This window comes from Taudactylus pleione, unplaced genomic scaffold (assembly GCF_031769625.1).
Source record: "Taudactylus pleione unplaced genomic scaffold, aTauple2 ptg000824l, whole genome shotgun sequence".
NCBI classification, from domain to species: Eukaryota; Metazoa; Chordata; class Amphibia; order Anura; family Myobatrachidae; genus Taudactylus; species Taudactylus pleione.
This window is the reverse complement of record NW_028285226.1, coordinates 1,144,846-1,170,024: the sequence shown is the minus strand read 5'-3', so window position 1 is coordinate 1,170,024 and position 25,179 is coordinate 1,144,846. Positions and strand designations below refer to the sequence as shown.

The window sequence follows — 25,179 nt, the reverse complement described above, 5'->3', positions numbered from 1 at the left end:
CTCTCATGTTGCTAAAGCGATCGCAATGGCTAATTTATGCACGCCCATGAAACTGCGAGCAAACGTTCAGACTCATTTTCCGTTACCTCCCCCAAATGCTGACTACCTGTCACTCACTGTGTGAATGTAATTGCAAAACATATTGTATGCGCGTGCAGTGCGACTTACACGTATGCGCAACAGACTAGGGTTGGCCATTGACCATCAATAGTTAAGCAATGATTGTTTTGCCATTGATAGTGGAGATCCAATGGTTCTCCATCTGTCGTCCTTCTGCGCATGTGCAGGCGGATGCGGGGGGGGGGGGGTGATGGGAGGGAGAGGGGGAGCGTCCCGATAAGAAGCCCATGGGTGGCGTTACCCAATGGACAAAGCGGCTTTGTACATATGGTGAATGCAGTAAAACCCCCGAAAACTGCATTTTCTGGGGTTTTACCGCATTTTCGCCATTAATGCATTCAGCCCAAAGTACCAACCAATCAGTTCCTAACTGTCACATTACAGATTGTTTCCCCCATTTATTAACGAGTTTTGTCACCAAAACGATTGATACATTTCACGGTGTATGATAAATGGTGCTCCAGCCAATCAGCTCCCAACTGTCATTTTTCAACACAGCCTGTGAAATGACAGCTGGGACCTGATTGGCTGGCACCTTATCACTTTTCACTCTGTCTCCTAACACTGCTTAGTAAATAGACCCCTGAACTCATTAATAAATGAGGCATGTTTGAAAAATGGCAGTTAAAAGCTGATTGCTTGGTACTTTATCTCTCTGCACTTTATCTTTCTCCAGGCTTTGATAAATCTCCCAAACCCAGTGTGCTCAGATCAATGACATTGTACGGAATGTCCTTATTTCCCTACAGCACCATGCCCCTGACTCTGAGTCTCGTACAGCGCAGTGTCCCGTACTACATCTGCATCTTTGCGAACGTACGCGCTATTCAGACTGCTGCATATCTCAGCTGTTTCTCTGCGACCGCTAAATGGGTGTTTCTGGCATATGGGCGGCAACGGTGCAAATGCACACAAGGGATCTGATCTGTTGGCGTGTCAGGGTGGGGATGATAATGGTGACAGACAGTTGCTCTCGTGAAAGCAGGTGGTGTGTTCACAAAGTTGTGTACAGCCCAGAACGGGGGTAGAGTTGTATTTGCACGCCGCTCACAATCCATTTGCAGCAGGCTTGCGACGTGGAATCAGACTCTATAATTCTGCTAGTTATGTGTGATAAATAAATGGCATGAAATTTAAAAACATAGGGCTATTTCACACATGCCGGTTTTGACCGGGCGGCAAAAAGCCGCCCGGTATTTAACAGGCCGTGAAGTATAGTACTGCGGGGAAAGGACAGGCTCCTTTCACACGGCACAGTCACGGTAAAGTCGCCGTGGTATAGCCGGAAAAAACTACTATGCAGGACAGTGCCGTGCTGTCCCTGCACGCCAGTAGTGTGACGGAAACAATGTTTTCTGCCGGCCGGGCTTGTGCAGCAGAAGCTGCTTCTGTGCATGCCCAATAGGAAGAAAAAACCCCTCACATAAAAAGCAGCTCAAAGCTGCTGCGTATGGAAGGCACTTAGTGCCTGAAAAAAGCCGGCCGGCTACCGCCCGGTTCTTGCCTGGCCGGCAAAAACCGGCATGTGTGAAATAGCCTTTAGGGCTCTATTTATGAAGCAGTGAATAGTGTGGAGAAGTAAAGTTGCTCATAGCAACCAATCAGCTCCTACCTATTATTTTATAGACTGTACTTGATAAATGCTACTTGAAAGCTGATTGGTTGCTATGGGCAACTTTTCCACTGGTCCCACTTCTCCACACTTTTCACTGCTTGGTAAATAGACCCCTAAAAATAAATAATAAGTAAAATGAGTGTCCTATGCATTGGCGTATATATACATGATGGGTGCAAGGTGTGTGGTGCACATGGGTGCCTGGGTCCAGAGGGGCCCACACTGCACCCATATAATTACATTTACCTCTCCCGAGTACCGCGTCTGCCGGTGCCGCAGAGCAGCAGAAATTACTGGGAAAATGGTGAGGCGGCGATTTTCCTGGAGATTCCAACATGCGCAATCAGAATAAACCATGGTCTGGGTGCAATGACCCTCGAGGCCTGCGCACAAAGCCAGAGTCTACTGCGATACCAGAGAGGAGGGGGCCCGCACGGAGCTTGCACACGAGCCCCCTCCTCTTTTAAACTGACTCTGGTCCTATTTGTAACTAACCTTTTTTTATTTTAGACACGTACTGAGATTGATGGATTGATCAGAGTGTCGGCAGAGTGAGCGACGGCTATGCGATCGCACGGAACAGTTCCGTCTCGTGGTCACCGTGTATAGTTGGCTGACGTAGATGGGACGTCTGTTTCAAGTGGATATTTTTCAACCAGCATAGGGGTAGGTGCAATTCCAAATACTACATGACAACAGCTGCGGACGGAAATATGGTGGGTGGGACAGGCTTCCAAATGCAGTTGCAGGAATGTTCCGCATACACGAGGTGATTCCTGTATTAACATGAGGAAGGGTGAGCTGCCACTGCCAAACGGAGAAAGAGGCCACGCATGCGTCAGACTCAGGATTAGGCTCATTATTGCTAACAGCCCAGGTACATACTCAGCATAACCCGGGATAAAATGTAGACTGAGTCGCACAATCCCAACAATAGTGCAGCACACAGAATAGCAAAGACCATTTAGACTGCATGCAATTCTTCTGAAAGCCAGCAGGGGGAACTGCAGAACAACACATACCAAGTTGATCAGCAAGGTGCTTCCCTTTCTCTGGCGCTATCACCCTCTCATCCTCCATGTCACACTTATTTCCCACCAAAATGACCTGTGCGTTGTCCCAAGAGTACGTCTTGATCTGCGTGGCCCTAAATGAAACAAAAATAGGAAACAGTTGAGGGCTACAGAAGAATAGCTTATGCACGTTTCATAGGAATGCACACATCTTGTTGGCATCAGCGGGAGGAAATCAGCTCACAGTACAAACAATTATCTAAGTTTCAGGTTGATTCAGAGTCAGATAAAATGCTTACCCTAGTGCAGAGCTTTCCAAACTGGGTGACACAGCACCCTGGGGCACCGTAGTGTACTGATGGGTGCAGGTGACTGGTGGGTGGTCCAGTCCCAAATCCAATTATTTAGTTCAACTGCCTGTTGCCTTAGAGAGGCAGTATGTGGACATTTACACAGGCTGAACTGCTAAGTGCAGCCTGTGTATCCCAGCCCCCTCCTGCACTACCCGTCCATTCTCCTCCTCCTTACTTCCTACACAGTGACCTCAATGTAAGCAGGAACCCCTTTCATCCCCTCCCCCAGGTTAGTCCCATACTTTACATGTATCTCTCCTCCCCCTCTGTATCAGTCACCCTTGTGTATTAGTCCCTCAGTTTCCAACCTGTATGTGTACCCACGGTCGGACTGGTCATCTGGCAAATGCCAGAAGGCCTGACGGGCCGGTCCGACCATTTAGAGGCCTGGCCAAGCAGCTCCGCCTCCCGATGCTCTGCTTGGCTGACACTGACAGGCTAAGACGGGAGGCTACGCCCCATGGAGGGTGGTCATGCCCCCTTTTACTGTGCGGGCCTATGAACGAAATGCTGAGTTGATATTTAGCCCGTCCGTCCCTGTGTGCACCTCTCTCTCTGCACGTGTATGCTTGTCTCTTTCTCTATTATTCACTTTTTATTACTATGTATAAATGTTATGATTTTAAAGCACACATACTTTCACTTTACTGGCACCATTTTCAGTATAGGTGTAATTGTTTCTGCTAATAAGGTTAGGTGTGCTTACACAAAAAACTTTTCAAGTGTGAAATGGCGCTGTATATAAAAAATAAATAAATATATAGCAGGTAAATGATACTTATTAGTTATGTGTATTGGGTCTGTCAAGACCAGGCTGTATATATTCTTTTGTATGGATCTCAAATCATATTGGTTTTCTCAGTTGTATACACATGGAAAAAAAACAGAAAGCGTACAAAAATATGAGATATGGTAAGAACTTACCCTTGTTATCTCTATTTCTACGAAGTCCATAGGGTTCCACAGGATACCTTGGGGTATAGGTGTGACGTCAGTCATCGGGCACCAAAGAGTTAAGCTTTCAGCCTCCCAGGATGCACTAGGTCCCCCTCCTATACCCTGCCCCCGAGCCAAGGCACCTCAGTTAGTTACCAAGCCATAGGCCGGAGGAGGAGAAGGAAGAGAAAAAAAAAAGATCTGGACACACACAAGAATCACATTCTCACCAGAGGGAGACGGAAAAACCGGTGACCAGAGCAAAGCCCATCTGCAGCACAGGTGCGACAGGGCGGGAGTCCTGTGGAACCCTATGGACTTCGTAGAAATAGAGATAACAAGGGTAAGTTCTTACCATATCTCATATTTTCTACTTCAGGGTCCATAGGGTATCCACAGGATACCTTGGGGATGTCCCAAAGCAGTATCCTTTAAGGGTGGGGACGCTCCTGTGCAGAAAGGAGAATCCGCCGCCCGAAGGAAGCATCCTGAGAGGCGAAGGTGTCAAACCTGTAATACCTCACGAAGCTATGGACAGAGGACCACGTAGCCGCCTTGCAGATCTGAACTGCAGAGGCACCACGTCGAGCTGCCCACGAAGGACCCACAGACCTAGTGGAATGAGCCTTCACAGAAGGAGGAACCGGTAGGCCTTCATGAAGATAAGCTTCAGAAATAGCCATACGGATCCAGGCTGCCAAAGTTTGCTTTGAGGCAGGCCAACCCTTTTTACGGAAGCCATAGAGGACAAACAAAGCGTCCGACTTCCTAAACGAAGAAGTGCGGTCAACATAAGTCCTTAAGGCCCGCACAACATCCAAAGAGGCCTCACCCACGGAAAGACCCGGTGAGTTAAAGGCCGGAACAACGATTTCCTCGTTAACATGAAACTGGGAAACGACTTTGGGAAGAAACTCGGGCCGAGTGCGGAGCACTGCCCTGTTCCCATGAAAAACCAAGAAAGGGGGTCTACAAGAAAGAGCCCCTAAATCAGAAACACGTCTGGCCGAAGCTATGGCCAGAAGGAAAACAGTCTTAGCTGTTAGCCATTTAAGATCCACTGAGCCCAGTGGTTCAAACGGCGGTCCTTGGAGAGCCCTCAGGACCACAGCCAAATCCCAAGGCGCCACAGGTGGAACAAAGGGCGGCTGAATGCGGACAACACCTTGCATAAAGGTGCGCACATCCGGGATTGTAGCAATCCTACGGTGAAACCAGACAGCCAGGGCCGAAACCTGTACCTTCAAAGAAGCAAGGCGAAGCCCATGATCTAGTCCCGCTTGCAGGAAGGCGAGAATCCGAGACAGACGAAACTCCCGCGGTGCATAACCTCTCGGTCGACACCACTGGAAGAACGTATGCCACACGCGATGGTATATCCTCGCGGAAGACGGTTTCCTAGCTCGCAACATGGTACGCACCACAGAGCTGGAAAACCCCCGGGACCTCAGCATGGCCGTCTCAACAGCCACGCCGTCAAAGACAGCCGAGTCAGGTCCGGGTGAAGACAAGGACCCTGAGACAGAAGGTCCGGTCGTAGCGGCAACCGCAGAGGACTGTCCACGGACAGACCCTGAAGGTCTGAGAACCAGTGCCGTCTGGGCCACGCGGGATTTATCAACAGGAGCGTCCCTCCTTCCTGTTTGAATTTCCGGATTACCCGTGGAAGAAGGGAGACCGGAGGGAACAGGTATGTGAACCGGAACGTCCACCGGACGGACAGAGCATCCACCAGAGACGCCCCTTCGTCTCTTGTGCAAGACCCGTACACCGGCAACTTGTTGTTGTGCCGGGACGCCATGAGGTCGATCTCTGGAAGACCCCATCTGTCCACCAGCAGTTGAAAAACGTCCGGGTGCAGGGACCATTCCCCCGGATGAACGTCCTGGCGACTTAGAAAGTCCGCCTCCCAATTTAGCACTCCCGGAATGAAGACCGCTGATATGGCCGGAAGATTGTGCTCCGCCCATACCAGGATCCGAGAGACCTCCACGAGAGCCGCCCGACTTCGGGTTCCTCCTTGCCTGTTTATGTAGGCCACGGTGGTAGCGTTGTCCGACTGGATCTGTACCGGACGACCCTGGAGAACCCGATGTGCCTGCTGGAGAGCATTGAAGACCGCACGGAGTTCCAAGATATTGATTGGAAGCTCCGCTTCTGTCGGCGTCCACCTGCCCTGGAACAAGTGTGGACCCGAAACTGCTCCCCAGCCCCGAAGACTGGCGTCCATTGTCAACAGGACCCAATTTGGAACCCAGAACGGACGTCCCTTGTTGAGGTGGGTCGTCTGTAACCACCAGGCGAGGGACAGGCGAACCTCCGGGTTGAGCACAATCGTCTGGGTCTTCAGAGACTGAGGCAGCCCGTTCCACTTGGACAGAATCAGGTGCTGCAGAGGTCTGGAGTGAAACTGGGCATATTCCACCATGTCGAACACCGACACCATGGAGCCCAGTAACCTCATCGCCGAGTGTAGAGACACCCGGCGGCTGAGCAGACAACTGCGCACCCTCGACTGTAAAGCAGAGATCTTTTCCTCCGTCACGAAGATCCTCTGCTGTTCCGAGTCCAATAAGGCTCCGAGGTGCAGAATCCTCCAAGACGGGATTAGAGTGGACTTCTGCCAGTTGATTATCCAGCCGTGCCGTTGCAGTAGCGCAATGGTCAGGACCAAGTGGCGTAGAAGGAGCTCTGGAGATCCTGCCACCAATAAAAGGTCGTCCAAGTACGGCAACATGCGGACTCCCTGCAGCCGCAGAGAAGCCGCCATGACCGCCATCACCTTGGTGAAAACACGTGGTGCTGTTGCCAGGCCAAAAGGTAACGCCCGAAACTGGAAGTGGTCGCTGCGGATTGCAAACCTGAGGAACTGTTGATGGCACAAAAGAATAGGGACATGCAGGTAAGCGTCCTGTATGTCCAATGACACCATGTAGTCCCCAGGTTCCAGTGCCAGAATGATGGACCGTAGGGTCTCCATCCGAAACTTCGGAACCCGCAAAGACCTGTTGAGAGCTTTGAGGTTGAGAATCGGACGATATGACCCATTGGGTTTCTGCACCAAAAAAAGATTTGAATAGAAACCCTGGCCCCTCTGGGAGAATGGAACAGGCACTATAACTCCAGCCTGGAGCATAGTGTGCAATACCTTCCGCAGCTCCGTAGCCTTGTTCCGGTCTGATGGTAGACCCGTGGTGAAGAATCGAGCCGGGGGTCTGTGCCGGAAGGAGAGGGCGTACCCGTGGGAGACCACCTCGAGAACCCAAGTGTCTGTCGTAGTGGCCGACCAACACTGGGCGAACTGCAGCCGGCGGCCTCCCACCTTGGGATCCCCCAAAGGGAGGCCCGGACCGTCAGGCCGCAGGCTTGTCATCTGGCTTGGGGGCCGGAGGTCTGGTACTCCATGCCTGCTTCCGGGGCTTGGCCGATTTCTTAGGGCCAGCCTGTCGAGGAAAAGACTGTGGTTTGGGCCTGCCCTGGGCCCTAGATGACCGAAAGGACGAAGGTCCAGAACCAGAAGGAGCAGCGGCCGACGGGAGACGAGCCGATTTGGCTGCCGCCAGCGTGGCCACAATCTTATCCAGATCCTGACCAAAGAGAACTTCTCCGGTAAATGGCAACGCCTCCAGACCCTTTTTGGAATCTGCGTCCGCCTTCCAGGACCGCAGCCACAAGGTGCGACGAGCAGCCACCGCTGCTGAAGAAATTCTAGACACCAGAGTACTAATGTCTAAGGCCGCCTCGTTGATATAAGTGGCCGAATCACGGAGATTACCAATCAACTCCGCCTGTTCGGCCGGACAGTCGGAATCAAAAGATGCCTCTAATGAATCCGCCCAGCGCTCCATCGCTCTGGCAACCCAGCAAATGGCCATAGCCGGCCGTGCTGCCCCCCCCCCCCGCAAGGGAATAAGCGGACTTCAGGCAGATCTCCACCTTGCGGTCTGTAGCATCCTTAAGGGAGGACATGGGTGGCATCGGCAATGTGGCACTACGGACAAGACGGGTCACGTGAGAATCCACCTGTGGAGGGGATTCCCACTTTGCAAAATAATTATCCGTGAATGGATAAGCCACCGCCAGACGCCTCTGCGGCTGGTATCTTTTGCCAGGCTGTTTCCACGCCTCCTCTGAATGGTCCACTAACTGACCCGAAAGAGGAAAGACTGTGGCATCGCCCTTCACATCCTTGAAAAAGGCATACTTAGATTTAGCCGCTGGGGGAACTTCGTCCTCAATCACCAAGGCTGTGCAGACCGCCCGAATAAGTCCAGGAATATATACCTTGGACTTAGCATCAGCGTCCTTAGTATGGAGAGGTTCCTGATCGTAAGGATCCAGAATCTCCCCATCATCAGACGTCCCCTCGTCATCCTCATAAGGAGCCGACAGAGATGCCACCGGCCGTTTATGTGGCCGCATCACAGACTCCCCTTGCAACACATCCGACAAGTGCTGTACAGAACTCGTCAGGGAGTTAACCCACGCTGGCTCCTGAGAAACTTGGAGCGGGGAAATAGGGAGACTGTGGGGTACCACCAATTGTCGTGGGAAACCCTGCATGGGTGACGACACCACTGACTGCTGGGACAAACCCATCGGTGTAAACGCGGGCTGCGGAGCTAACTGGCCCACTAAGGCTGTAAGCGCCTGAGCGAAACAAGCCCAGGGCGGCTCCTGTACTGGTGCTGTAACCGTAAGAGGCCGCGCCATGGACAAACACTGCCGGCAGAGGCCCTCCGCGCTACCCTCCCCCTCCGCTAACGGCACTTTACACGTAGTACACTGTAGCCGGAGGGGAAAATCACTTTCAGACATGATGGCACCACGTATGTGACCCCTCTCACCAATTATATATTAAAAAGGCGAGAGACCACCCTGCAGCACCGCACCGCAAGGGCTTAGCAGAAAGAACAGGGACAGTAATAAAGCTGACAGTTAGAAGAAAAGTTACAGGCAGCAGCGCTAGCACAGTCACATACAATGCAAAGAAATATAAATTCCTGCACTAACAGCGCTGATCACTCAACTACACAGACACAGGGCCTGGTAGGACACAGCGCAGCATACACAGACCTGACCCAAATCGGAGGAGAGGTATGCGGGGGGACCCAGACCACGATGCTTCCGTCCAGGCTTCCAGCAGCGTTCACCATGTGTTCATAGAAGATGGCCGCCGAGGAGCAGAGAGGAGGCTGGCCTGGGGGAGGAGTGCTGCCACAGGACCAGTCGGCAGCGTGCAGAGAGGGCTGTGTGCAGCGGGGGAGGCGCCGGCTGTGAGACAGGGAAGGCGCGCTCCCCTGGCATGCATTTAACCCCTGGGACGCCGCAGCGCTACCGCTCTGCTGCGGTCCGCTGTCCCAGGGGGTAGTGGAAGCGCAGGTTGGTCGCCTGGCTCCACGCTGCAGCCAGTCCCCAGGGAGCCCCCTGCCTGGGGACTTAGGACCATGTGACCAGCGGGGACCCACCGCGGGACCCCGCTGCTTACCTTTGTCTCCCTTGAGTCCGGCCATGGTCCGGAACATCTGGGGTCACCACTAGCTGTGACCCCAGATGCTCACCAGCATCCCCGGATCGGTACCGGCGTTCTGGTACCGGCGGGGGTGTAGGGAAGACAGCATGGACGTCAGGACTGACTGTCCATGCTGTACATCCAGATGTGCAGCCACAGCTGCATAGAAGAAAGCTTCAGGGGCTCTTGTAGCCCCCACTCCGACAGGTGCACCCGACTCCGGCCGGGCACCAAACTAAACTGAGGTGCCTTGGCTCGGGGGCGGGGTATAGGAGGGGGACCTAGTGCATCCTGGGAGGCTGAAAGCTTAACTCTTTGGTGCCCGATGACTGACGTCACACCTATACCCCAAGGTATCCTGTGGATACCCTATGGACCCTGAAGTAGAAACAAAAATTGATGATTCCACCACGATGTATATATTCTGTACGCACACCCCACTATTTCTAATGATGGCGTACCAGAACTCACACAATGATATATGGGGGTACTCTTATAAGGGTTTCTTTTCCTCCACCTCTATTGGAGTCAATCTTAATCTTTATAGATGTTGTTTCAATACAATGAGACACAAATGTATGTTAGTGCATACCATAACTCACTATGGGGAGTGATGTGCTCCTTCTCATCAAGGTTTCTTTTATACTTTTAAAAGAATGGACGACACATACATGAATCAATGCGTACCGAAACTCACTTTAGGAATAATGAGATCCTTCTCATCAAGTTTATTTATGCTTTCAGGTGTTTTCACCAAAACAAATCAATCCTCCATGTTTTTATTCTCCCCAAATGATGAATTATAGAAATAAAAAATGTAGGGACTCTTTAGATCTGGATGGACTTTGAGATACATACATCTGCATAATGGTTGGGAATTGGACTTTTCGACTCCTACATATCAGATAGGTCATGTTTCTTTTTACACTATTTTTATTGAGCAAATCACAATAAAAAAGTACAGTCAAACATTCAAAAATAAATTACAGCATAGAATATGCTTTTAAAATAAGGACTGTAACATTGCAGAACAATAATATAGTGATTCATTTTCTCAGTAGAAAAAGAAAAAGATATAGAAGCAAGAAAAATCTTGCGGCAACGTTGTGGCAAACCGTCTGAGAGAAAAAAAAAAGAAAACCATAAGAAAAACAGGGGAAAATAAGATCAAAGAAGGGTGGTTGGACTCTAGGGAAGTAAAACACTCTTTCAATCTAAGTGTGGTAGAAGAAAATAAAAATTAAATGTTAAATGGAGAGGAGATGTTTTGGTATGTCAGCCAGGGGGACTATGTTTTATCAAATTAAATTTGGCAATTTGGCAGGTCATAGTTGAGACTATGTGACGGAGTAACTTATTCTGCTATCGGGATAGGGAGGGCAGATATAAGGGAAGTAGAATATAGAGGATCAGAGGGAATCGTGGTCTCAAAGAGGCGCGAGAGGAGATCGACAACCTCCTGCCATATACTGATTAGTTTGGGGCAGGTCCACCAGATATACAAAAAAGTGCCCTCGCTACCACAACCCCTCCAGCATCTATCCGAAGCATCGGGAAACATTACTTGAAGCCGCGATGGCACATAATACCAACGATATAGCAATTTGTAAGTGTTTTCCTTAATTTTGACGCAAATAGAACTGGCGGCAACGTTATCCCAAATTTCCGTCCAATCCTCAGCATCTATGGAGTGCCCCAAATCTCGTACCCACTCCAATTCATGAGAGACCCAATTGGGACATATTTCCTCCCTTAATAAGGAGTAAATGGTAGAAATAAGACCCCTAGTGGATGGTCGTCCCCAACAAATAGACTCAAAAGTAGTCAAAGGTCTGCTAATCAGGATCGGACAAATTTTAGAGTGGAAATGTCTAATTTGTAGGAACCGAAAAAATTCTGTGGATGGAATTGCTATTCTATCCCGGATTTCAGAAAATTGTGGAAAAGTAGCATCTGTAGTAATATCATTTACATAGTAGATATTACCCGATAACCAGATAGGTCGTGTTTCATATTATTTTTTACCTTTTTATTTTTTGTTTGGCTTATTTTGTATAGCCAATTTTTATAGTGTTTAATAAAATAGGAGAATTTTATCACACATGCATATCACCATTTTTTATTTCTAGAATTCATCATTTGGGGAGAATAAAAACATGGAGGATTGATTTGTTTTGGTGAAAACACCTGAAGGCATAAATAAACTTGATGAGAAGGATCCCATTATTCCTAAAGTGAGTTTCGGTATGCATTGATTCATGTGTGTGTCGTCCATTCTTTAAAAAGTATAAAAGAAACCTTGATGAGAAGGAGCACATCACTCCCCATAGTGAGTTATGGTATGCACTAACATACATTTGTGTCTCATTGTTTTGAAACAACATCTACAAAGATTAAGATTGACTCCAATAGAGGGGGAGGAAAAGAAACCCTTGCAAGAATACCCCCATATATCATTGTGTGAGTTCTGGTACGCCATCATTAGAAATAGTGGGGTGTATGTACAGAATATATACATCGTGATGGAATCATCAATTTTTGTTTTGTATGTTTTTTTTTTTCCATGTGTATATAACTGAGAAAACCAATATGATTTGAGATCCATACAAAAGAATATATACAGCCGCATCTTGACAGACCCAATACACATAAGGAATAAGTATCATTTACCTGCTACATATTTCTTTAGTTATTATATCCAGCGCCATTTCACACTTGAAAAGTTTTTTTTGTAAGTGTATTAGATTAGAGGTAGGGTGACACCTTTTTTAAGAAGTGAATAGGCTGCAGGTCTTGCGCACCTCTAATCACACTATTTGTTTTTCTAAGGTTAGGTGTGCGTATGTATATATATATATATATATATATACATATATACACCCATACTGTGATTATATATATATATAAATATAAACTATCCTCTAGTACCATTCACTTGGCTCTGCTGAAGTGAATACCAGCGAAACGCGTTAGCATTTTCAGTGTTTGCGAATACCTACAAAGACCCTATATAGTCTCCTTCTGCTTAAAATTTAGTTGATACATGTACACTTTGCAATATTGCCATCATCACTGACATCATCTCTCCTCTAAATATCAATATTGCACCACTTCATTTCTACCAGTTGCTACCATTAATGCAGTCCCCAATTATTCTGTCCAACTTCTGGACAAAAATTGTTGCTTCCTTTATGGGACTGTGCAGGCAGCAAGTAAAGACTGCCATCTATCTGGATGTACTAGTTGAGACCCCACTGAAACATACCACAGACTGGTCATATTCACCTACCACTATACTGGTAATAATATATTTATTCTTTCTTTCAAAAGAGACATACTTCTACGGAGCTAGACAAGCTCATCTAGGTACACCTATTTCCTCATCATATTAATGCTATAGCTAGCAAAATCTTTTATTGTTTCTTTAATGTTTTATATGTTTGATTTCAGTCATGATTATTTTATTACATAAATATCTGATATTATTTATACATACTATTAGGACTGTTTTATTATAATTTGTACCCACCCTGCACTAGTTATACATTAATTCATATAATATCACAAACAATATCACTGTGCTTTTCATTTGATGCATTTATTAATCTTATTGTTATTTTATTAGAGGATATAGGGGCCTATTCATCACATTCAACACTAAAATAACGTTTTTAAGGACATTTTCCTTAATTAACGTTATTTTAGTATTCATGAACACACTTAGCACAGGAGATATCACTGATATCTCCTGTGCTAAGTCCCCCTGCGTTAATATCCACACTCCCCATACATTAGTATGGGGATATGGAAATTATGCTATTCATCAAATTCCGAAAATTATATATTTTCGGAATTTGATGGTGTTACTATCCGCCACTGTGAGGTGGCGTATAGTAGGTAACACTTACCTGCTTTCAGCTGGGCAGGTCCCCCAGCATCTTTCTCCATTGCTCTGGACTCTCCTCTGGCTCCGTCTGCTATGCTGTCATGTGTTCTCCCCAGCAGAACACAATAAAGTTTTGAAAAAAAAAACTTTTTTTTTTTTTCTAAACTACTGAGTTCTGCTGGGGAGAACACATGACAGTATAGCAGACGGAGCCAGAGGCTGCTGCGCGAGCAGGTAAGTCGGGGACGGGGGGAGGTGAGTGGAGGGGGGGAACACAAAATTACCGCAGCTGTAGGTAGTGCTGCGCATGCGTTGGGTTAGCGAATGTATTTCCTGAACAGCTGTCATCGCAAAAATTACAGCTTTTCAGAATAGTTAGTTATGGGGAGGAGGAATGATGAATTCCTCCTGTAATTAGGTAGAACTCCATGTGAGTTCTAAACCTAATTACCTCCAGAGAAAGTTTAGGTTTGATGAATAGGCCCCATAGTGATTTGACTCACCTGTGCCATCCTTCTAACCCCCTCTCCTCTCTGTATGTGTATCCGTCTCTCTATCTCCCCATATGTGCCTCTGTCCCCTCCTTTTTGTATGTCTCCTATACTTTCCCCGTCCTATCTGTCCCCCTCCCCTTTTCTCACAATCTACTGCCCACTTGCACCTCCCCTTCTCCCCCCTCGATTTCCACTTCTCTCCTGTTCACATCTTTTCATTCCTGCTCTTTTGGTTGAATTAATAGGCAACACCAGTGCTGATGCTGACAATCAGAAGTTACTCGGGGAAACAGAAAAGCAGCCGTGTTCACAGAACTGAAACTAGGAATAATAGATGAGCACAATTTTCCTGTTCTAATAATTTTTGTTGAGTATCTCAATAGGAAACTATTGGCCAAGGGGTGCCGTAAAAATAAATAAATAAAAAGCAGAAACTGTAAAGGGGCCTATCCATTACACAACTTTTTGAACAATCCGACCAAAACTAGGAGGTTTTGGTTGGAACATTCACAAAGTCGTCTAATGGATAGCTGGCAAGGATCACAGATGCGCGTACACGCTGGGCTTATGGCAACTATCTGTGGAACATGCTGGTGAACCCGACGACGAGCATCAGGTTCCACATGTTCACAGATAGGAGGTTGGTCTCCTGCACTAAATCACGTTCAGTGAAAGCCACTCAGTGCGGGCACCGCACCTAGGCGACTTGATGGACTGAACGCTTCACGTTCAGTTTTTCAGGTCGCCTAATGGATAGGCCACTTAGGGCATTGAGAAAGTTTGGGAGCCAGTTCCATAGTTTCATGTATAAGGATATAAGTCACTGATGCTGATAGCCAAGTGCTTTTATATAGGTCACGGAAATCATCAGGTGACTTATAATATTCTTTTTATTCATACTTATAATGTATGTACCCTCCCCCTTCCTCAGTGAAGTGGGAGTGATCCAGGAAGGTGTGCTGCTCTCCTGGGAATCCAGAGGACTTGCCAACCTTTGGGAGTCTCCTGGACATTCTGGCAGAGTAGGCAGGTATAGTATGTTTTTATTTAGGGGCTACATTATGTAGTTTCATAATGGTCTAGTGATTGCCTAAACCAAACAAGCAATTTTCAGGTCCTCCATCTCGGGCAATTAGTTACTTACCAGCGATTATCCATTTTGTAGCAGATTGAGGTGATCTACGGAGGCGACTTTTATAGCTGTTACAGGATAAATACCAACTATCATATCCTGTAACAATCACATTCAACTGCTGTCCATCTACTACAACCCTTTGTGACCATCACACAAATACATCATTTTACTTTCCTATTCCTGCCAGATTAATCCCAGCTCTACTCACCCACACGCATGGCTTTCACCCTTCCATCTTTGTCTCTATCTTTTCCTTTACTTTTATAATTAGTAATATATTATAGGTACTTTTCATGACAGCAGCATCCATCTCCCCTGCCTGATTCCTCCTCCTCATCAACTACCCTACTAACCCGATTCCCTCAGACAGTCATATGTAGGACGGACAGTTATTCTGTGCTGCACGCTCCAGTGACAAGGGGCTAAGTATCACTTTTGTCCAGGTCTATTGCAGCACACACATAGCACATCCATTACAGCGTAGCACCTTAGTGTCCTAGTTACTGTGCCTCAGACATGTCTGTGTGACCTAACCCATAAGGATCTGTGCGACTGTTATCACTTTAGGTTTCAGGGGACATTTAATTTTGAGGAGTTTTCAGCAATGTGGACACAACATTATGTGATCTGGGCTCGCTGCAGTAATCTGGAAACTGTATTTAACTAATTATATTCTCAGTTGGAATTCTGTTTCCTGTTTTGTGCTTCAATTTGCGCTACTTTATGTACACATGCTGCTATATAGGGATCGGTATGAATTCCAGCCGGCGACAGCCCGACATAGGTGGAAATCCCGATGAGTCCATTAAGGTAAGTATGCTAACCTAATTCCCCCCCCCAACCCTAACCCTCCCCTAGGGGTGGCTAAACCTAACCTCCCCCCAAGTGCCTAAACCTAATCCCCTCCTTCCCTGCCGCCTACACCTAAGTCCTCCAGGGGGGTGCCTAACCCCCCCTTCCCCTAGCCTAAACCTAACCCCCCCCCCCCACGCGGCTGTCTGTGCCCGGCTTACCTTCGATCGGAATACCGGGCCTCGGGCTCCCGGCGTAGGTCTAATAACAAGCGTCGGGATTTCGACACCTGTCATTAGACACTTGCCGGGATTAGACAGTCGGGCAGCCGGCACTCGGGATTCTGTCTGTCGGCTTCCCGACTGCTTCCCGCTATATAGCCTCTCACTCCATACACAATTTCTTTTTCTATTTGTCAAATAGAAATATTCAGAGAAATGTACAATATTCCTTTAGTTAGTTCAGAAACACAAAGGGGGAATTTAATTCTCTTGGTATGGATGTAGCTTAGGGTTAAGTGCCCAAAACTATTCAATGGATTGCATTGTGCCCGGCACTTATCCTGGGAGATTCACCTTACAGCAACAAATGCCCAGGCCTTAATCACGGTACACTGCATCTCCCGGCTTAAGTGCTCCAAGGCACTAGCTAGCGCAAATTTCATCACGCACCGCCGGAAGGTGCGAGCAGACATACGCTAGTTGCGAGTCTACCATGCGTGTAATTGAATAGCTCTGCACACTTAACCTAGGAGCTGCATAGAGACTTAAATTGCTCCTAGAGCCTGATACAGAGTTGAATGCAGGTTGACCATAATTGTTCCTGTAATGCATGCACCAAACTAATTGCGTATATTCAGGGTTGTACACATCACTGTGGCCGGACCGCCCCTATGCGTCCACTTGGTTTCATTGCCGTCATGGTTATCAGCGCACACATGCACCAGTCCTATCCTTGGTGCAAAAAGTATGAATGAAAGTGTAAATTGCTAAAATATGATGCAAGATAACCACAACATACAGTTAATTTGCATACATTTGTGTATAATTAAATAAAAGATGTATTTTTAATTGTATAGTTAAATGTTTTAGAGATGGCTAAGATCTTTTTTAATTTCTGGCTGTATTATTGGCATTCTAGGGATGGCCATCGACCATCGATGGATAGAAACCATTGACGGTTGCCACCCGATGGTAGAGGGTTTTCTATTTGTGATTATATAAAAACGTAAAATAGACTGCTTTGGTACTGAGAGTTCTTATTTATACTAATATTATCAAAGCCTTTAAAGTCTGAAATATATTGTCCATTTACAGCATTATTTGTTCATAGCTACACATTTGTATATATACCTATATAAGCACATAGCCTCTCCCACATCAGGACCTTGTATTAAGTTCAACGTGCATCGTTGAGGAGCTACATTTTTGAAATGTACATTTTTTCCTCTGCCACCATACTCTGCTTGAGCCAGAAATATATATATATTTTTTATTATTTTAAATTTTTATATTTATATTTTTATATACTATATTATTAACGTGCGCTTTTCCGGTGCCTAGGGCATCTTTTTGTTCCTTTATTGCTAACAGCAACTAATAATAAAAAAAGTTATTCAATTTCAAAGAAGAATAGAATAGTGCACTGGTTTCCAAACTGTGCGCCGTGGCACCCTGGGGTGCCTCGGGACACTTGCAGGGGTGCATCAGGTTGGTGGGCCAGCATCAAATTAAATTATCTATGGTCAATGTAATGTAAATATGTGAAGAAACAGAAGCTCAAACCTGTCCCCCACCACATAACTGAGCCTAAGGATGACAGGTAAGGACAATTTACTTCACTTTACTACTTTACTAGATTTTTTTCTGAATTTCTCAATAACAAACTTAAACTTAGGGGTGCCGTGAAACAATGCTGATACTCTAGGGCGCCGTAATTCAAAAAGTTTGAGAACCACTGCAATAGAGTATGTTCATTCTGGAAGGTGAGATACCCCACCTGAGAAAGTTGTAGAGTGCTGCTGATTACAATACTCGGCAGTAGTAAACACTTACCAGTCCTGCACAGCATTGTAAGACTCCTCGTTGGTAATGTCATACATCAGTATGAATCCCATTGCGCCTCTATAATATGCCGTAGTAATGGTCCTGTATCTCTCCTGTCCAGCTGTGTCCTGTACAAATCACAGAGAGAGGAGTCAGTCGGACACCATTTATCATAAACCTGCGTTCATGGGGCCTGATTCAGAGTTGGGAATAGAGAGAGAGATAGCACTAAACTGTGAACCTTGACAAACCATATTGCAAAGCAAGGGGTGCAAATACATACATTTTTTTGCATGTGGGGTAAATACTGGCTGCTTTTGCATGTAGCCCACAAATACTGCACAGCTTTATTATTACTGTACAATTTAGATGTCAGTTTGGACACCTCCCTCCCAAATCTAAATCTCTCTGCACATTTTAAATCTGCCCCAACTGCAGTGCAGCATGGTTTTACCAAGATGATCAGCTGAGAGAGAGATCTCACTATTCCCAACTCTGAATCAGGCCCATGGTTCCCTCATACAAGAGTCTTATCTCGTACTTAACTTATAGAAATAGTTTACATTTACGTGAAAAATAGGAGGAGGCAAAGTGTGTTTTTATGGCTCAAATGTTTTACATTTCTGGATTTAATGTACTATTAAAAAAATAAATTAATCTTTGATAAATAAGACCAACTAAAAACAAACAATTCAATTAGCCGCGAGGTGGGAGAGTTGCTGTTGAAACAGCACGGGAGCGCCGGTAAAGGCACCTCATCTCGCCCCCTTCATGTCCCAGTCTTGGGTCCATCTTGCTGATGTTTGTATGCAGTCCTATGAGTCCAGAGCGGGGGGGCAAGATAACTGAATCGACCCCTATGTACAGAAGGATAGAACAAGGATGTGTCATAGTCAGGGAGTGATTTACTAACATTAATTCGTACAAATGGGGTCATTCAGACCCGCTCGTGAGCGGCAGTACGCTCGCAACAGCAAGGGAGCTCCGTCGTGCGCATGCGCGAGACCCGGCGAGCGACGGGCTCTCCATCGCTCCGGGTCTCGCACCAAAGGGGGCGTGCTGTCGATGTTGATTGACAGCATGCCCCCTTTGGTGGGCGTGCCTGCCAGACGGAGGCGTTCCCATGGGAACGCCTACCGTCTGAAGCCGGCCCCACTGATATCACTAGTGATGTCAGTGGGAGTGATTTTGGCTCTGATAGAGCCAAATCACTCCAGGGCTTGCGGCAGCGAGACCCTACCGCAGGGTCTCCGTCGCAAGCCCGATGGTCGTGATGGTCAAGACCATCGCGACCATCATCATGGATGCTCGCTACAGCTGTGGGTGGTAACCCACAGCTATGCGAGCGTCCATGAGGACGCTCTAAAAAGAGGTAGAAGGGCCCTGATTCAGAGCGAGCGCTCTGGTCAGAGCGTTCAGCTCTGAATCAGGCCCAAAGTACAAACCTTCAAAAACTGCAGTTTTATGAGGTTGAAACACATTTCCCATATGTTCCAAGCTCCGTTAAGCAAAAAACTTTCCAGAGATTGCACCCAATAGGCAATGCCTAATTATTATTATTATCCTTTATTTATATGGCGCCACAAGGGTTCTGCAGCGCCTTACAAAGTACATAAACAAATGAGCACATAAGACAAGTACATAGACAATTGAGCACATAAGACAAGTACATAGACAAATGAGCACATAAGAAAAACAGTTATTAACAGAACAAACAAAGCAGGACAAATACACGATTTATACATTGCCGCATAACACTTAAATAAGCAGCATGGCGTCAGCAACCAAGGGTTAGGTGCTGTTGTAAATTAAAATAGGAGTAAGTGAGGGAGAAGCACATGAGAGAAGAGGGCCCTGCTCGTGAGCAGTGGCGTAACTTCATCCCAGGTGCCCGGAGGCAAGATAAATGTTGGTGCCCCCCCCCCCAAACTAAAATGTACCACCAAGAAGCAAAGTTAACATGGAAATTTGAGTTAAGGCCAGGGGGGCGAGGAAAGTCAGCTACTCAAGGAAGTTGGAAAAGACAACTGATATGAGAATTGCAAATAATGAAGTTGAGAGTTTGAAGGTAAGAGTTGGTGGGAGTGACCAGATGATAGAAGTACCCCAACACCAACACTTTGGCAACCTCCAGGCCAGGGAGTGTGAAACAATGTGAGGCTCCCAAAGGAGATAGCTGCGGGAGAGGTGGTGTCAGATGGGTAAGTCCAGGATTTGGTGATGGCTAGGAGATTGAAGGAGTTGAATATGAAGCCGTAATGGACAGGGACCAGTAGATTATAGACAGGACTGGCTTTCCAGAGAAGACAGGAGAGAGGGACAGAGTTGGGAGGAGAGAGAAGGAGATTGTTAGGGTTGCTGTAGTGTGGGGTTGAGATTGATTTAGAGCAGGGGAATAAGGAGAGTGTGGGTATGTGGTGGGCCTCTGAGTGAGGAAGGGTGACAGCAGGTGGTGGGCAAGGTGGAGGTTTGGTGTGGTGTGGGTTAAGAAGAAGAGGTGTAACTTGGAAAAAAGGGAGGGTGCAGGGCTTATGAGTTATGCAAGATGCGGTGGAGAGTACTAGATGGGGTGAAGGGAGATAGAGGAAAGGAGGGAGATAAGAAAGTGGAGGAGTCTATGGAGGGAGAAAAGAAATGGGAACTGGTGGTAGAGGAAAGTATTATGTAGCTTCTGAGTGAGGGGGGAGTAGAAGAAAAGAGACATTGCGTAGATGAGGGATTGGGGGGGAAGAAAACAGCAGTAATAGTGATGAGAGTGAGATACAGGAATAGTACAGTGAAAATGTCTAAAAATCAGATAAAAGGAAGAACAGTGTTAGTAGATGTAAAGACACAACTACAAGAGCATATAATAAACAAAATGAGTTTAGAGCTGTTAAATGGGCTTCTATTAGTGGGTGACACAGGATCCCGCCCAGTGTCACCCACGTCTTGTGCCTGCTCAGAAGGACTCCCAGGTCAAAGGACAACTTTAATCAGAAGAACTGTCGTTTTAATTGCAAAACTACATGCATACGGCATTACTAAACGCTGCTATGCAGGCAATCAGTGATGGGATGTATCACATACAAAATCTGATGTGCGATACATCCTGCCCTGAGACAGACCTCATATAGGGCAGGTTTATGTACATATAAACGTATGTTAGTCAGATGTAATAATGCAATCAGAAATGTATAGTCCTAGGGGCCTATTCATTAAACGATAAATGTCCTGATAATCATGCGGAACCGCTAGTTTCCGCATATTTAAGTTACCGGGCCATTCATCATCAGGGGTCCGATAGGCCCCCTTGGTATTCAGCAAACTCCGAAAACTGCTCTGCTGTGCTGCTCTTTTAAATGTTACTCAGTGAGTGACCCTAAATTTTAATGTGACAGCAAATGAATCAAACAATTAAAATAAAAAATAAAAAAAAGACATTGCGGAAATACCTAGCCCGTAATTGCTCCTCTCATGGAAACATATGCAAAATCTTCCAGCGTAAATCACAATAGCCCATTACATACAACATTAAATGCCACGTATTATAAAAGCGGTAAGAACCCTGGCCAAGATATTGAGGGAAAAAGTGATAAAACTAATTATCCGCCTTTGAAGTTCTTAATATGAGCGTTTCAGAAATGCACTTTTCATAAGGGCAGATCTGTCCTTTTAGATCGTCTAAAGGTCGCTATGAATTAATGCACAGGTCAAGTCAATCTTTGATGCCAAGTCATTTCGCTAATGGCCAGATACACTTGCTAGGAGCAGAGTGATTCATACAGATCCAGTGATGATGTGCAGCAATTAGCACCCTCAGTAAAATGAGCACTCTCCATCGTAGGGTTACAGATCCGCTTCATCATACCGGGGATGTGTAATACGCAGCTGCCCAGCTATGGCTAAACAAGCAGCAGCTTTACTATCATACAGTAACACCGACAATTACCAATACAGAGACAAAATCCCACCTACATCCAGATCATGGGCCCAATCCTGAGCTGGGTGTAGCTCCTTTCACTGCCACGAATAGCAAGTTATAGCATATTGCGCAGAAGTAAATTTACATGTTTTTGTGCATCACCGATTGCGTTAAACAGATCTTGGCCAGATCTCCCTTTAGGGGGAATGCATCAAACGTTGGAGAGAGATGAAGTTGAGAAGTTGCCTAAAGCAACCAATCACCTTCTGTCATTTCATAGATAAATGGCAGCCAGATGCTGATTGGTTGCTTTGGGCAATTTCTCCACTTTATCACTCTCTCTGATAACCCCCCCCCCCCCCAAGGCTTGATACAGCTCCCTCTTTGTAAGAGATGAGCGGGAACTGGGCAGCAACACAAGCGTGTAGCTATACTTAAGCTGCCCACACACCTAGCGATATTCTACCCGATTTGGCCGATTTCGACGAATCGTGATGACAAATCGTGTAAAATATGCCCAAATCGTGAGTATCCACTCACGTTCCCCCTCGTCGTACATTGCATCATCAGATCTGCTGTGCTGTAGGGCAGATTTGCCAATCTGGGATACAATACACTGGATGCACGATAGATCTTAAATCAGATTAGACATTTTTTACTCCAAATCGCTTGTAGGATTGCCGGGGAGATGCCGGGGGAGGGTTCAGCGGAAATCGCACACATCGCGGGATCGTGTACAGATCGCTGTGTGTGTGGGCACCGTTACTGTACGCTATTCTGAGTCCTGCATACAGCATAGGGCAGCCTGTTTCTGATACATCTTTTGCACCCAGCATGGGGTTGGTGCAAGTGATACTAGTGATGACGGTTGCACCTGTGGCCGCAAAAACTCACATTAGCCGTATGCATACTCGCATTATCATAAGATAGGAAATCTGGTTCCCACTGCATCACACAAATACAGCCACTGCATCTGACTCAGGATCATCCCCCCACACCTGCTCCTGAGACCGCCCCCTGCAGGATTGCTCATAGGGAAGTCCCAGAGAGTAGGAAAACTATGGGGTTGATGTACCAAGCAGTGAAAAGCGTGGAGAAGTGGACCAGTTAAGAAGTTGCCCGTAGCAACCAATCAGCATCTACCTAGCATTTTATACAATGTACTGCATAAATGCTTTCTCAAAGCTGATTGGTTGCTATGGTCAACGTCTCCACTCTAATCACTGCTTAATATCTCTATAATACATAGCGATTGATGTATCGGGATCCAGTCACATGGTCAACAGTGACCATGTTGATATTCAAGATGCCGACAGCACAATGTTGCCACTAGAATGTCGACAGGCATCACATCGACATACTGAAAATGTTGTTGTGTTCACAACCGCGACATCTGAAGTGAAATGTGTACATTCTCAGAATGCCGCAGAGAGGGTTAAGGTTAGACTGTGAGGGAAAATTAGGGTTAGGCACTAGGGGGAGGGTTAGGGATTAGGCGAGAAATACTTACTAGAACCGCCGCTTGTCACAGATATGTACCAATGTACCAAAAGTGCTGCATACATCACCAACAGGTCCTGAAAGACAATGTTGGATACAATGCTGCCGCCGGGAAAAGCTCAGTGATCTCTTGGCCACCAGGGACATTAGGACGACGTTCTATCATAACAGAACAGGTGAGAAATCCTAAAACCAAAACTTGCAAATTTTATCATATTGACACCATTCAGTTGCATACAAAGGAGGGATTCCTGTTACCCAGAAACCATCCCCCATGTATTCAAGTGATCTGCCAGTCATAGGTAGAACTATCACTCCTCTTGGCACAGTGCCCATCTAGACCCAGTGCATCCAGTTTTTCACAGACAGGAACTATTAATGAGGCAGTACCATGTAGATCAATAGCCTAGAGTAGAAGTTCCCAAACGCAGCCTTCAAGGCTCCTCAACAGTTCAGGTTTTAGAAATATCCATGCTTGACCACAGGTGACTTAATTGGTACCTCAGTCAATTTGATTTAACCAACTGTGCTCAACCAAGGATATCTCTAAAACCTGAACTGTTGGGGAGCCTTGAGGACCGTGTTTGGGAACCTCTGGACTAGAGTATGTGGTTCTGAATCTCCTCTGATTGGATAGTATGTCAAGTGCACCATACATAATGTCATCTAATCAGAGATGACTTCTAATATCCCTTCCTTCGAACATAGGAAGAACATTATTCTTTGTACACATTTATCTTGCATAAACACTTACAGATATACACTTACAAACATAAATATATGCCTGCTGATGAGCCGCTGTACGCTGGCCACCAGGCTAGACAGGCTTCTGTATGCAGGCTATCAGACTAGAGGGGCTGCTGTACGATGGCCATCAGGACTGATCATCTGCTGTACGCTGGCCATTAGACTGGACAGTGATGTACGCTGGCTGCCAGGCTGGATTGTCTGCTGTAGGCTGGCCATCAGCTTGGATGGTCTGCTTTGTATACTTGCCAAACATATGCATTGTAGAGCTTTGTATATTGACCACTGTAGTGGACTCATCTTTATTTACCAGAAAGAAGAGCAGGGCATGAAGGAACCCATTGACAAAAAGTAGAAGGCCCAAGAAAATTTCTGCTGAAGCAGGAGCTTATGTCTCAGTGATGACTGAAGATCACTTATGAAGTGTAAAAATCCACTGAGCACTTCAAAACCAGATTTGGATACACCATGGGCTTCAATCTTCACAAGTCCGCTTAGATTTCCTCTGGAGCACATGGGTTTACAGAGAAAGCTAATGGTGTTTGCAGAGCAGCAGAAGTTTGCACAGGCAGAGGAGTGTACAGAGTGTTATTTGTGGTGGGATTGGAGAGGTTAAATACATGCTCTTATGCTCACTGGGCCTTTATGTCATTGGTACTTCAGGAGTCCTGATTGCCTGATATCCAATAGAGTGGCTATGAATTCCAGCCGTGTGGGAGCTCTGAAAACTGAGAGCATCAGCAGGAATACTGGGACTGATAGTATCTCAAATATGTCATTGCCAGTTTGGTTACCGAGACAGATACCAGAGTATAAGGACAAAAGCCAAGGTAGCGATGAAAAGTCAAGGTACATATAAACAGTGTTGCCCAAATGTATGGAACAAGACCTTGCAGGTCCAGACACAGAGTGAGTGTAAGCTCTAATGGCTACTGGTGACTCACTGTCAAGTACCTTGCTACCTACAACCCAGAAATGTGCTGAGGGTGTTAATAAAAGAGTGGTCTTGCAGCACACCTCAAGTGTCAAACTGGTTATCGAACTTCCATGCATAAAGACACTTTACAATTACATCCCACATAGAAAACCATGGCCAGAGGTAAAAGACCACCTACCAAACCATTGTA

At 46.4% G+C, this 25,179-nt stretch overlaps 1 protein-coding gene across 1 annotated transcript in view; it reads right to left on the bottom strand.

The window, feature by feature from the left end:
• Positions 1-25,179, bottom strand: part of RAB3B (RAB3B, member RAS oncogene family) — a 127,412-nt gene that overhangs the window by 18,124 nt on the left and 84,109 nt on the right. The window contains exons 3-4 of the mRNA XM_088458277.1: positions 17,911-18,029; positions 2,758-2,882 (exon numbers count right to left, since the gene is read on the bottom strand). Coding sequence (XP_088314403.1) covers positions 2,758-2,882; positions 17,911-18,029 — 244 coding nt within the window. The remainder of the gene's footprint in view (positions 1-2,757; positions 2,883-17,910; positions 18,030-25,179) is intronic.